The 13,453-nt window shown below is 46.7% G+C and overlaps 1 protein-coding gene across 1 annotated transcript; it reads left to right on the top strand.

Moving 5' to 3' along the window:
- The first annotated feature begins 2,335 nt into the window (after positions 1-2,335).
- Positions 2,336-3,258, top strand: LOC119305925 (dehydration-responsive element-binding protein 1H-like). The gene has a single exon (XM_037582314.1). The coding sequence runs from the start codon at positions 2,419-2,421 to the stop codon at positions 3,151-3,153; it is 735 nt and encodes a 244-aa protein (XP_037438211.1). The 5' UTR covers positions 2,336-2,418; the 3' UTR covers positions 3,154-3,258.
- The last annotated feature ends 10,195 nt before the right edge of the window (positions 3,259-13,453 follow it).

Genomic DNA, 13,453 nt, shown 5'->3' with positions numbered 1-13,453 from the left:
TTAGGGCCTCCAACGTATTTTTCTCGACATGCAGTTGGGCCCTCTGTGACGTGGCATGGGTCAACATGCCATGCGGGCAGGTCAACGAGCACTCGTGAAAAAAGGACCTCGGGTGAACCACTTACTAAAGAATTAGGACCTAAAGGTGCATTTTGGAAGAATTAGGACTAAAGTGACACCCCGATGAAACTTTTAAGACCTTCGGTGCATTTAACTCTATTGTATAACACAAATCACTTAATAGAAATCAAATATCATTTGGAGCACCGATGAAGATTCTATCAATGTAACTATTTACAACGAGCTTGTATTGATGTAACTCCTTACACCATTCTCTTTATTTTCTATGTATGCGAGAAACATCTCATCTTTCTATTTAACGACATTTTCGCTGTTATCCTATGATTAACACTTTGATCACTTTGCTAACTTTACTCATAACTTTTTTTATCGTGGAAACAGTAGAAAAGGCTCCTACTACGTATATATTAAAGAAACAAATATGTTACATATATACAAAATGGGGCACACTTCTATGAGGGTGAGGTGTGGGGAGGCAGGGAGTCACACCAAAAGTACTAGTTATGTAATGGAGGCAACAAAGGCAATAATAAACTACCTTTTATTTTTACATACCCTAAAGCTCAAGTTAGAAAAATCAGCTTTGAATTTTTGTTTCCAGGATGGGATTGAAGAAAGTAACAGTTGTTGCGCTCTTTCCAAAGGCTCCAGGCAGCTAATAGGAAGATGTCCATAAGCATTTTCAAGGGTGTAGCTCATTATCTGTCTAATGAGCTCGAGTCTATTATCATGCGTAGTCCAATGAATGTTCTGGATTCGCCAACATGCCCTGCTGAAGGTGCAATGGAAGAATAAGTGCTCCACAATTTCTTCTATATGCTCCCCGCACATCAGGCAGTCTAGATTATCACCAACATTATAATGCCTACTTAAACGCGTGATGTGCAAGTACATCTTTGAAATAGAAGTTGTAATATGAAGTGGTCCGAAAGACTGCAGCTGATATAAGTCTAGATATCATGTGTTTGGCCGGGGATGTCAACATTTTGCATTTGTTTACTTCCTCGTGGGCTTGGGCAGATAAAGGGAGTTGAAATACACCATGCAAGTCAGTGGTAAGGAGGAATTCCCTGACAGAGGCCCTCCTCGACGGTGGTGTAGGAGTATGCTCGAGGGAAGGACTCTGAGACTTCTTTCTTGGCATGTTGGTGTGGGCAACTTCGAGACTACATCCTTGGTGGTGCTCTTTGAGTACCAAATTCCAAGTTCGGGGTGAAATACTTAGGCCTAACCTTCACTGGTTGTACTTGACAGTGGTGCTTTTGCTTCCTTATTGAATGCACTGTCTGGAGTTTGTCTGGACTTCCTGTCCTAGGTGAAAACCCGTTATATGACCTATGTGTTTGGACCTGAGTCCAAGGACGATATCATTCATACACATTTTCATTTAAAAGGCATCACTATTATGGAGACTTTTCCTTTTTCCCATTTTGAAGAGCTCTCGTCCCGGTTCCCTATAAAAGACGATAAACACAAGCCCACGTCAACGCGTTAGGGATACTTCTAACAGTCCGAGTGCTATGAACACGATGATAGTTTTTGTCCTCATATTTGTTTATTGGTTATGTGTGTCCTAGCCATGCAAAGGTCAAGTGTGCGTTTACCTCATTGAGTCACCACAATTCAACAAAAACGCCCTCTATCTCCTTGAGCCCAATTGCCTCGAACCAGATGGTCGTAATTTGGCGCCATAGCTGTTCATGGTCACCGCCTCACCAGTGCCTTCTGCGTCCAGATAACTTGGAGAAACACAGGACCCATTCAATAGTAACCATTGTATGCCCCTTCGAGCCTTCACTTTGTCAAGCGCCTACCAGCCGTCGAACCCCATCCTCTAGTTCACTGTGTGAGAACTGGACGTAGCTCAGTTGGCAAGGCGCGGGAGTTCGCAGCCAGCCCACCAGGGTTCAAGTCTCGGCTTAAGCGTTTGTTGCTTACGGAGTTTTCTTCTATAAAAAATGTTAACAGGCTAGTCTAGCCCGGTTAGTCCTTTTTTTACTAGTTCACTGTGTTAAGCAAGCAGGAAGTTGCCTCTATTTAACACTGCAAAGCCAGCAGGAGAAAAGTCACATTACGCTATCAACGCGACTTAATTTAATCCTCCACGTACGGTCCCATCGTCACCAGCTGTTTGTACGCCGGCATCCCGACCGCTGTCTTCAGCGCGTTCATACAACTTCCAAGCTTCCAGCACAGCACACACCTATAAATACGTCTCACACACTCCACGGAAGCTAGCAACCAACACTCTCACTCAAGCTCACACTTCTCACCAAGCTCAAGCACCACCAAGCTCGACTGCTCAGAAAGGAAGCACCGATCGCTCTGCCGGTTGCCATGGGCATGGGCCTTGAGATCCCGAGCTCCTCCCTCTCCTCTTCCAACGAGAACGCGCCGGGGCGGGCGTCGGCGGCCAAGCGCCCGGCGGGGCGCACCAAGTTCCGCGAGACAAGGCACCCGGTGTATCGCGGCGTGCGGCGCCGGGGCAACGCGGAACGGTGGGTCTGCGAGGTGCGCGTCCCCGGCAAGCGCGGCGCGAGGCTCTGGCTCGGGACGTACGCCACGGCTGAGATCGCAGCGCGCGCGAACGACGCCGCCATGCTTGCCCTGGGCGGCCGCTCCGCCGCGCGCCTCAACTTCCCGGACTCCGCGTGGCTGCTCGCCGTGCCGTCCGCGCACTCCGATCTCGCCGACGTCCGGCGCGCGGCGGTCGAGGCCGTCGCTGATTTGCAGCGACGGGAGGCTGCCGGTGGGTCCATCACCGCCACCGCCGCCGAGGAGGCCTCCTGTGGCGCTCCTGCAGAATCGTCGTCTGAGTCTGACGATGCCGGTTCGTCGGAGACGTCGAAACCTTCCGCCCATGGAGACTTCGCGGTGCCGGGCGGAATGGACATCGAAATGTTCAGTAGGCATGACTTGTTCCCGGAAATGGACTTGGGCTCGTACTACGCGAGCCTCGCGGAGGCGCTGCTCATGGACCCGCCTCCGGTGGCGACCGGCACCGGCGCGTACTGGGATAACGGAGAGTGCGGCGAGGCCGAGGGGGCAACTGAGTTCGCGCTCTGGAGCTAGTAGCCGATTCTGCTTTGTTTTGACTCTGTAGTCTTTTGTTTTCCTTCGCAAAGTTTTCCTATTTCCGGAGAAGACTCTGTAACTAACAAATTGATGCTGCTTGAAATCGAGCATTCATTATGAAACACTTCTATGCAATTTCAAGCTACCTGAGACGTCAAAAATGCTAAACGCACGGACCGCACTAGGGGCTGTTAGACGTACTACATGCAAATATGCAATTTCAAGCTGTAAAAAGGAGCACGAATAGAAGTATGGAACAAATCAAAGCAGTACATGAGGCGGCTTGGTAAGGATTCCAGAAAAAGGAAATATTCCTTCATGCAGCATGAGCTCAACAGGCACAGCAGGACCAGACGAGAGGGAGGCAACTTTCAGGGGATGTTGACACTTATTCGCAACGAGCAATCCAGAAGACGTGGTCCGATGTCATGTCTCCCATTAAAACCATTAAGCTACGCGTGAAGGGTAGCCAACCAGCTATGCCACGTGGCGCAAATTGGTTGGTCGCGGTGAGGAATCTTTTGCAAATTTTTTTAGATGAAGGTGTGGATTATATTTTAAATATATATTTTTAGATGGAGATGAGGACCTCTGGTATATTTTAAATGAAGAGTTATGCAAAGTGGCACTCGCTGGTAGGCTGGTGTGGTAATTTTTTCTTTTTTCTTTTTTACTTTTTTAGATAAATGTGAGGATTTTTTTTGAGATATTTTTTTAGACGGAGGCGAGGATTTTATGTATTTTTTAAATGAAAACGTGCGCACAACTTTCTCGCAAGGGGCGCCCCAATCACTAGTCCGTCTATGACGTGTGGTCACTCGGGTTGATCTGGTCACGGGCCCAGCAGGTTAGAGCGACGAGAGCTCTGAATCTTCTTGACGCGTCTCCTGTCGAAATCTTTACAACTGAGCAGGCCTTCATTCACAGCCTCACTTTCGGGACTAATAGCATTTCTAACCGATCCTCTAAAAATAGAGAAGCAAAAAAGAAGAGTAAATTTTATTGAAGTAAATTTACATCATTAAGTTTTGGGCATTTCTAATCGATCCTCTAAATTTAGTGAAGTAAAACTTACTTTTATTTATGCATTTCGTTGAATATCTCATTAGTTAACGTTCTGATTAACTTTTACTCTCTCCGTCCGGAAATACTTGTCATCAAAATGGATAAAAGATGATGTATCTAGATGTATTTTAGTTCTAGATACATATATATTTATCCATTTCATGACAAGTATTTTCGGACAGAGGAAGTACCTTTTTACCTCATATGTAAAACGAGGAGGTAAGATGGAGCGTGTTAAAATTTGCCTTCCCAAACATTTTTTATGCAACATATAGAACAAGCATACAAGATGGATTGACTACATCTTTGTAAAAGATACGACTTGGTGAGCTAACTGGCCTACAGAACACACATATATGCTGCCTACAGGCCATACATGCAATGGATGAATTAGGAGTTTGCATCTTGTATATTTGCACGTATGTTCTCATCAAGTGGATGAGCAACATGCATCTTGTATATGCAATGTACATATAGTCAGGGGCGGACCCAGGATGGGGCCAAGCCTAGGACCCCAGGCTGCTACAATGTTGGTACAGTGTCGCTGCAGTGCACCATATACTACAATGGACGAAGCAATTCATGTTCATGCCCCGGGCCTAGGCCCCCCCCCCCGGCCTGGGTCCTAGATCCGCCACTGCATATAGTGCCACGGTGAAGTGCAAATTAGAAGATTGTGTTTTGTTAATTCTTGTGATGCTCCTTCCTCCCTTCCTCTTCCCTCCGTCGCCCCCCGCGCGGGCGGCCGAGGGGCCCCAACCTTAGCCGCCGGTCACTCCCCCTCCCATCCCTCCCCTCCGCCGCCATTGGAGGAAGCCGGCGGGATAAGCCCGGGCGGCTGACGGCGGTGGCGGAGGAGCCTCTCCTTCTCGCGCGTGAGGGTGGTGCCGGGCACCCGGGCGAGCGGAGTGCGCCCTGGATCCGAGCCTCCACAGCGGTGGCTCGCTCCCCACGGCGGATGGACGCCACATTGCGGCACCTCGGATTGGCGGCGACATGGAGGGCTTTGGTGGACTGGTCGGCTGCAGGCCTGGTTGGCCCTTCGGTCAGATCTGATCTGGCCAGAGTGGCTTGCTCACTCCGCGGCGGCGGAGATCGGTGGTGTCCATGCGCACGATGTGAGATGGAGGTTCGTCGAGCGGATCCACGTGAAAACCTCGTTCCCGACTTGTTGCCAAGACCGGCGATGACGACACTCTTTTGTGTTGTTACCTTATTAAAGACATCGCCGTGGAGAAGCTCCAGACTTCTGTCCACTACCTCTGGGGAAACCCTAGATTAGTAGACCGGATGAAGGTGGTGCTCTGTTGTCGTTTCCTCCTTGGGGGCGTCATTCTTGGAGGTCTACATGGGTTGAGGGACCAGTGGACGACTTCTTTGGTGGAGCGGTGCTTCATCTTACTCATTGATGGAGACAGATCTCAGCTACGTGGCAAAGTGGAGACTCAACGTCTGATGCGCGGAGATGGACTTGAGCAGGAGGATGATGATGTCTGGCGTCATGGTGGCGTCGATGGCAGAGAGGCCTAACAAGGTCGGTGTGTTAGTTTTTGCTCTGAAGATGGATTGGAGGAAGACGGCGGCGACGACACATGAGAGTGCGTCGGACCGGTTTGTAAGCCAAACCTAGTATGTGGCTCGGTTGGGGCCTTTGGCTTTAGATGTTAGGCTTTGGTGCATTGTCTGTTTGGTATTAGGCTCTGACTATCGGCACCCATCATCAAGTGGATAGGAGTTGCGACAGTTGTTGCTAAGATGGTGGCTTCAGACTACCTAACGTATTACTTTGTAAGGTCCTTGTGAATAATTAATAAAATGGCTACATGCATCACCCAGATGCAGAGGCCTGGGGTAATCCTCCTTTTCAAAAAAAAACTTGTGATGGATGAACAGATAGTTCAGTGTGCCATTCAAAGGCATATGTTTCTGAACACCATAGGAACTGACAGCGGATGTTTTTCAACATCACAAGAACAAGCAATTTAGTGGGTGGACGTGCCGGCGCCTTACGATGGCCATGGCGACAAGAAATTGGAATGAGATGGCTACGGAAATCCATACATACAGTGGCGGGGAGAAATTGGAACAAGAACTGGTCGCACACAGGGATCACGCCTACGCCGTGGCGAGCGTTCCCGCTCCATCACGCTCAGCCATAGAAGATTCCCCGTGGCTGCCCCTCCCCTCCCTCCACCTACGCCGTCTTGGGTACTGCCCTTTCTTGGGTACTGCCCTTTCTTGGACAAGCATCTCACTTATGATTAACTCCTATTGCAAGCATCCGCAACTACAAAAGAAGTAATAAGGTAAACCTAACCATAGCATGAAACATATGGATCCAAATCAGCCCCTTACGAAGCAACTCATAAACTAGGGTTTAAGCTTCTGTCACTCTAGCAACCCATCATCTACTTATTACTTCCCAATGCCTTCCTCTAGGCCCAAATAATGGTGAAGTGTCATGTAGTCGACGTTCACATAACACCACTAGAGGGGAGACAACATACATCTCATCAAAATATCGAACGAATACCAAATTCACATGACTACTAATAGCAAGACTTCACTCATGTCCTCAGGAACAAACGTAACTACTCACAAAGCATATTCATGTTCATAATCAGAGGGGTATTAATATGCATTAAGGATCTGAACAGATGATTTTCCACCGAATAAACCAACTAGCATCAACTACAAGGAGTAATCAACACTACTAGCAACCCACAGGTACCAATCTGAGGTTTTGGTACAAATATCGGATACAAGAGATGACTAGGGTTTGAGAGGAGATGTTGCTGGTGAAGATGTTGATGGAGATTGACCCCCTCCCGATGAGAGGATCATTGGTGATGATTTCCCCCTCCCGGAGGGAACTTTCCCCGGCAGAACAGCTCCGCTGGAGCCCTAGATTGGTTCCGCCAATGTTCCGCCTCGTGGCGGGGGAGTCTCGTCCCGAAAGCTTGCTTGCGATTTTTTCCAGGGTAAAAGACTTCATATAGCAGAAGATGGGCACCGAAGGGCTGCCAGGTGGCCCACGAGGCAGGGGGGCGCGCCCCCCACCCCCGTGGATGGTGGGTGGCCCCCCTCAGGTATTTCTTCCGCTCAATATTTTTTATTAATTCCCAAAATGACTTTCGTGGAGTTTCAGGACTTTTGGAGCTGTGCAGAATAGGTCACCAATATTTGCTCCTTTTCCAGCCCAGAATCCCAGCTGCCGGCATTGTCCCTCTTCATGTAAACCTTGTAAAATAAGAGAGAATAGCCATAAGTATTGTGACACAACGTGTAATAACAGCCCCTGATGCAATAAGTATCGATATAAAAGCATGTTGCAAAATGGACGTATTAACTCCCCCAAGCTTAGACCTCGCTTGTCCTCAAGCGGAAGCCGATATCGAAAAATATGTCCACATGTTTAGAGATAGAGGTGTCGATAAAATAAAATATGTACATGAGGGCATCATGATCATTCTTATAACAACGACATAAATATATTTTGTCATATGATTTCTTATGCTCAAGTAACAATCTATTCACAATGTCAAGTATGAATCAGAAACTTCATTAAGAACCAACAAGCTATGATCTCGGTCATTGAATGAATTGCAATTTATCATAACATCGGAAAGAGTCAATATAAGAGCTTTTCAGCAAGTCCACATACTCAACTATCATTTAGTCTTTCACAATTGCTAACACTCACGCAATACTTGTGGTTATGGAGTTTTAATCGGACACAGAGAAAGATAGGGGCTTATAGTGTTGCCTCCCAACCTTTTACCTCAAGGGTAATGTCAACAATAATAGTTCATGCTAACTTACATCCAATTGGATATATATATCAGGATCTTTCCAACACGAGGTGCTTGCCAAAGGATAAAATGTAAAAAGGAAAGGCGAAGATCACCTTGACTCTTGCATAATGTAAAAGATAGGCCCTTCGCAGAGGGAAGCAGAGGTTGTCATGTGCTTTTATGGTTGGATGCACGAAATCTTAATGCAAAAGAATGTCACCTTTTATTGCCACTTGTGATACGGACCTTTATTATGCAGTCCGTCGCTTTTATTACTTCCATATCACAAGATCGTATAAAGCTTATTTTCTCCACACTAATAAGTCATACATATTTAGAAAGCAATTTTTATTGCATGCAACATGAAAACTTACTTGAAGGATCTTACTCAATCCATAGGTAGATATGGTGGACTCTCATGGCAAAACTGGGTTTAAGGATGTTTGGAAGCACAAGTAGTATCTCTACTTGGTGCAAGGAAGTTGGCTAGCATGAGGGAGAAAGGCAAGCTCAACATGTTGGACGATCCATGACAACATACTTTAACTGAGATGTGAGAAAACATAACCCATTACGTTGTCTTCCTTGTCCAAAATCAACTCTTTAGCATGTCGTACTTTAATGAGTGCTCACAATCATAAAAGATGTCCAAGATAGTATATTTATATGTGAGAACCTCTCTTTCTTTATTACTTCCTATTAATTGCAACGATGACCAAAACTATGTTTGCCAACTCTCAACAACTTTTAATCATCATACTCTTTATATGTGAAGTCATTACTATCCATAAGATCAATATGGTCTCTTTTATTTGTTTTATTCTTTTATTCCCTCAAGATCATAGCAAGATAGCAAAGCCCTTGACTCAACACTAATCTTTATTATATATAGCTCATGGACTCGATTACATAGAGGGATCACAAGCAAACCTCAAAACTAATTCATACCAAAACTATATTCTACTAGATCAAGATATTACCAAAAGGATCGAACTAAATAAAACGGTAAAGATAGGAGCGTGATGGTGATACGATACCGGGGCACCTCCCCCAAGCTTGGCAGTTACCAAGGGGAGTGCCCATACCCATGTGTTTATGTCCTCGGAGGTGGTGATGATGGAGTTGTTGATGATGTAGGCTTGTCGTCCGTCTTCCAAGGCATAGGCTCACCTTCATAGAAGGATGATCGAGTCTCCGGGATCCTCAAATCTGCAGCCAAACTCATCCTCTTGAATCTATATTCATACTCATAGTTTTGGTTTTGTGTCACGAACGGTTTTTCAATAAAATACTTATTGAGAAAATCGATCTTTAGATCCCAGTACAGGAAAAGTTATCCTCACTGGTAGACAAATACTTGATAAACAGAGGACCAGTAGCATTAAATATATTACAGGGTTGAGCTGAGGCTCCTCAACAATTTATTACAAACACGCCAATATCAATACATAAGGGCGGTTATGACACAGGGTGTGGTGACATGCTACTAGCTCGAGATAAAAGTGGTGGTGGATAACTTGACTCCTAACTGGCAGCTCATCGAGCGTCGAGGTGAGGCTCAATGGATTTATTACTGGGGTGGCGGAAGCGGATATAATATAGTGACCAAATGCAGGATCGCACGGGACTGACTGGGACTCCTCTAGGCGTCGAAATCGCTATCGAACTCTTCATCCATGAGATCGCCTTCATCAACATCTGGCCAAATCAACAAGCCAGGTGAGTACTTTGAAAGTACTCGCAAGACAGTTCGGACAAAAGATATAACAAATGCATGCATGAATACGTCCTGAGTAAAAATAATAATGCTCATCCCAATAATAAAGTTGTTCCATGACTTGATAAATAAAATAAATAACTGAAAACCGATCGGGTGTCTAAAGCGACGCCTCGAAAGGTAAACAAGTAAAGCTCATGCCGCAGTCGGGCGTCTAAGCGACACCACATAAAGGGCTTATAAAAGAAATGCCACAGTCGGACGTCTGAGCGACATCACAGAAAGGGCTTGTAAAAGAAATGCCACAGTCGGACGTCTGAGCGACATCACAGAAAGGGCTTATATCAAATGTAAAATAACAAGTATGCCACAGTTGGACGTCTGAGCGACATCATAGAAAGGGCTTATATCAAATGTAAAATAACAAGTATGCCACAATCGGACGTCTGAGCGACGTCACAGAAAGGGCTTATATCAAATGTAAATCACAAGTATGCCACAGTCGGACGTCTGAGCGACGTCACAGAAAGGGCTTATATCATAAGTAAATAACGGGTTAGTCCATCCACAAGAATAAACTTTTAACCGGATTTAACACTCAGGTAGTCCATCGGAGTTTTGTCACTGAGGCTGATATCTGACAAGATAAGATGAACACAGTACTTGGACATGAACTAGATGATTTAAAGGATTTGTGACTCTGCAGAGTTTGTACTAACTAACCACAGCCAACGGATTTCCGTAGCCACGAAGGACTAGTTCCGTTTATGGTATTTCGGTAGAAACACATTTAACCGGTACACACCCATTCCACCTCACGATGCCAGGAATCACCCTAGACAATGTCCAAGAAAAACTTTGAGCCGGGGAGGTCACAACCTCGAATAGCATGGGATCAAATTTCTATACGCGCGCTCTAAGGGGTGCCCCCCTCTCGGTCCCAACCGGAAACACCCATGCCCCCTGACCGGATGACGGGCTTTAATCCAGGGCCATGGAACCCTCATCCCGGCCTCTCTATTTGGTGTGTACCAGGAAAATGGTTTGCAACTTACTAAGCCATATTCCTTGCGGAAAACACGAGGCAGTACAGGAATGGAAATGAATGGGAATGTGATTTGATTCACGATGACACTAAAGTCAAATAGACTGGTGTAAGACTGGCATGCCACAACACTGCCATCTTACCCATTCTCATGCCATCACATGGCCATGCAAATATGTATCCAACAACATATGGCTTTCCGAAACTTACTTTCCACTTCTATGCATGAAATATAACATTCAAGAAATGTTCATAAACATGCCATGAAACTCCTAAATGCAAACATGCAACAAACACTCATCATATCAAGAGTTCAAACATGCTTGCCTGGTTCGGAGTAGTCGGAGTTTAACTGGGTGAAGTTCGCGGCTCCGCCACCTCCTCCGGTATCTACGGTATAAGACAATACGCACGTAACGTAAATACCGCGAGGTGCACAAAAAGTAATCCAAATAATTTTCAAATAAATCTGATAAAAAACTAGACAAAATTTTAAAGAGAACAGAAAAAGAATCAAACAAAAATCCTTTTCTGTTTAAAAGTTATACGGGTTTTGATTCAGGGACCTTTCTATAATGAAGCAAAAAACTCCCAGGGGGTTCTGCAGAAAAGTCCAGAAAACGATTCGTTTAAAAGAAAAGAATGAGAGGCCGACAGGCGGGTTCCACCCGTCAGGTTTGAATATTCAAACGAGGGAGACGGGGCTCGACGGCGCCCGAGAGCTGCGGTGGTCGCCGATGGCGATCCACGGCGAGGCAGGGGGATCGGGTGGTACCTCCGTGTTCAGTACGTCCTTCCGCGTCGGTAGGTGGTGGTGGTGGTCGCCGGCGAGCACTGTGTCGACAGCGGCCCTTGCTCCGGCGGACGGTGGTTTGGGTAGTCGTGGGCCTCGCCGGAGAGAGCTGCGGGGGCCAAATTGGAGTGGGGGTTAGTCTCCTAGAGGTGCCATGAGACTACGGGCAAGTCTAGGGCAGTGGAGGAGTTCTCACCGGAGAGAACGCTGCCGGAGCCCGAGGTGGACGAACGTGGCCGAAGTGGAGGAAGAAGGGCCCCTCGAGGCTCTTCCAGTGGCTGGGTGGGGTCTAGTGAGGTGGTGGAGGTGTGCGGGGTCGAGAGCGAGCTCGGAGGCGCTATTTATAGCCGGCCCGAGGCGGTTGCCATGAACGGGATAAGTCCGATGAGCGATTACGGCGGCGCTGTGGTTGGACGGTTGGTTTAAGGGCTTGAGCATCGTCTAGACAGATCACTGGTTCCATTCCAGTGCCTAACTCAACGTGGCAAGGGTGGTTACGACCTGTCCCCGACGGAACGGTCGTACGGCACGTCGGCGGCAGAGAGCGCGCCCTGAGCATGCCAGGCCACGGCGACGGTGCTGCATGCGTGCGCTGGCAAGGGAGATGGCCACGCGGAGCTCTCAGATGGTTTGGGCGGTGCCGAACGGTGTTATGCCGCAGGGTGCCCCCTGTCGGCCGCCACGGGGGTTCTGCCGCCGCAGAAGACGCTGGCGGGCCAGGTTGCCACCGACGCCAGGAACGAGCCAAGCGCGCGTGTGGTGCTCCGGACAGGGAGGAGGAGCCGTGCACAACGCTCCAGGCGCACAGTCGACATGTGACTGAATTCATACGAAGAAACGACACTGAACTTACTGAATTTCTGAAGATGCACAGTAACAGTGCGGGCCAGGTGTTCGACAGAATGATTTTGGCATGTGAGGATTTTTCCTTGAGCTGGTTTTTGGTGGAGTGGTCTCTCATTGCAACTGGAGGTTGCCTGAATTTTGGTGGAATTTTTGGAGAAGTGGAGATATGAATTTCACCAAATTTGACAAATCTGGTCCAAACTTGCAGAGGGTGAAATTTGAAAATTTTGAAAAGAAGAAGAGTGGATCTTGATGGTTCTAGGTTGTGGGTGCTAAGGACTATCCAGAGGAGTTGATTTGAGACCAAAGTTCAAAGGCATTAAGGTACTTGCTTTGCAAATTACCTAGGCTCAAAATAAATCACATAATTGTTTTGGGAAAAGAATCAAATGAGAAAAAAAAAATCCAAAAATGGATTTAACTAGTTGGGACAGAAAGTTTGGGTTGTCCCAAAGTGGAAGGAGGGGTTTTGGGAGAATTTAACCACAAGAGGTATGGTAAAACAAGAATGGATCAAAACCAAAGAAAAACCCAAAACCAAAAAGGTTTTATTTTTAGAAGAAACTAAATCCAAGAACAATATTTTGAGAAGGAAAACTCAGAAGAGAGGTTTTTAAGAAGGGTTTAAATGACCTTCTTTAAACCAAGCAAGGCTATTGCAGAAAACAAAAACAGAAATTTTTGGAGTGTCACAGCACCTACCCCCTTAGGAAAAATCTCGTCCCCGAGATTTCAGCTGATCCTTAAACAGGTGTGGGTGCTCTGTCCGAAGAAAATCCTCCCTCTCCCAAGTTGCTTCATTCTCGGTGTGATTGCTCCACTGAACTCTGAAAAACTTGATGGTTTTCTGTTGGGTCCTCCTCTCAGACTTCTAATATTTTTATTGGGTGCTCCCAGTAGGTGAGGTCTGGTTGTACGTCAATATTATCATGTGACACTTGCTTCTCTGGGTTGCTCATGTACTTTCTCAACTGCGAGATGTGGAACACGTTGTGGATATCGGATAAATCTCCGGGTAGGTCTAGCTGGTAGGCTAT

This window comes from Triticum dicoccoides, chromosome 5B (assembly GCF_002162155.2).
Source record: "Triticum dicoccoides isolate Atlit2015 ecotype Zavitan chromosome 5B, WEW_v2.0, whole genome shotgun sequence".
Lineage (NCBI taxonomy): Eukaryota > Viridiplantae > Streptophyta > Magnoliopsida > Poales > Poaceae > Triticum > Triticum dicoccoides.
Note: the sequence above shows the minus strand (reverse complement) of the source record. Positions and strands in the feature narration are given on the sequence as shown.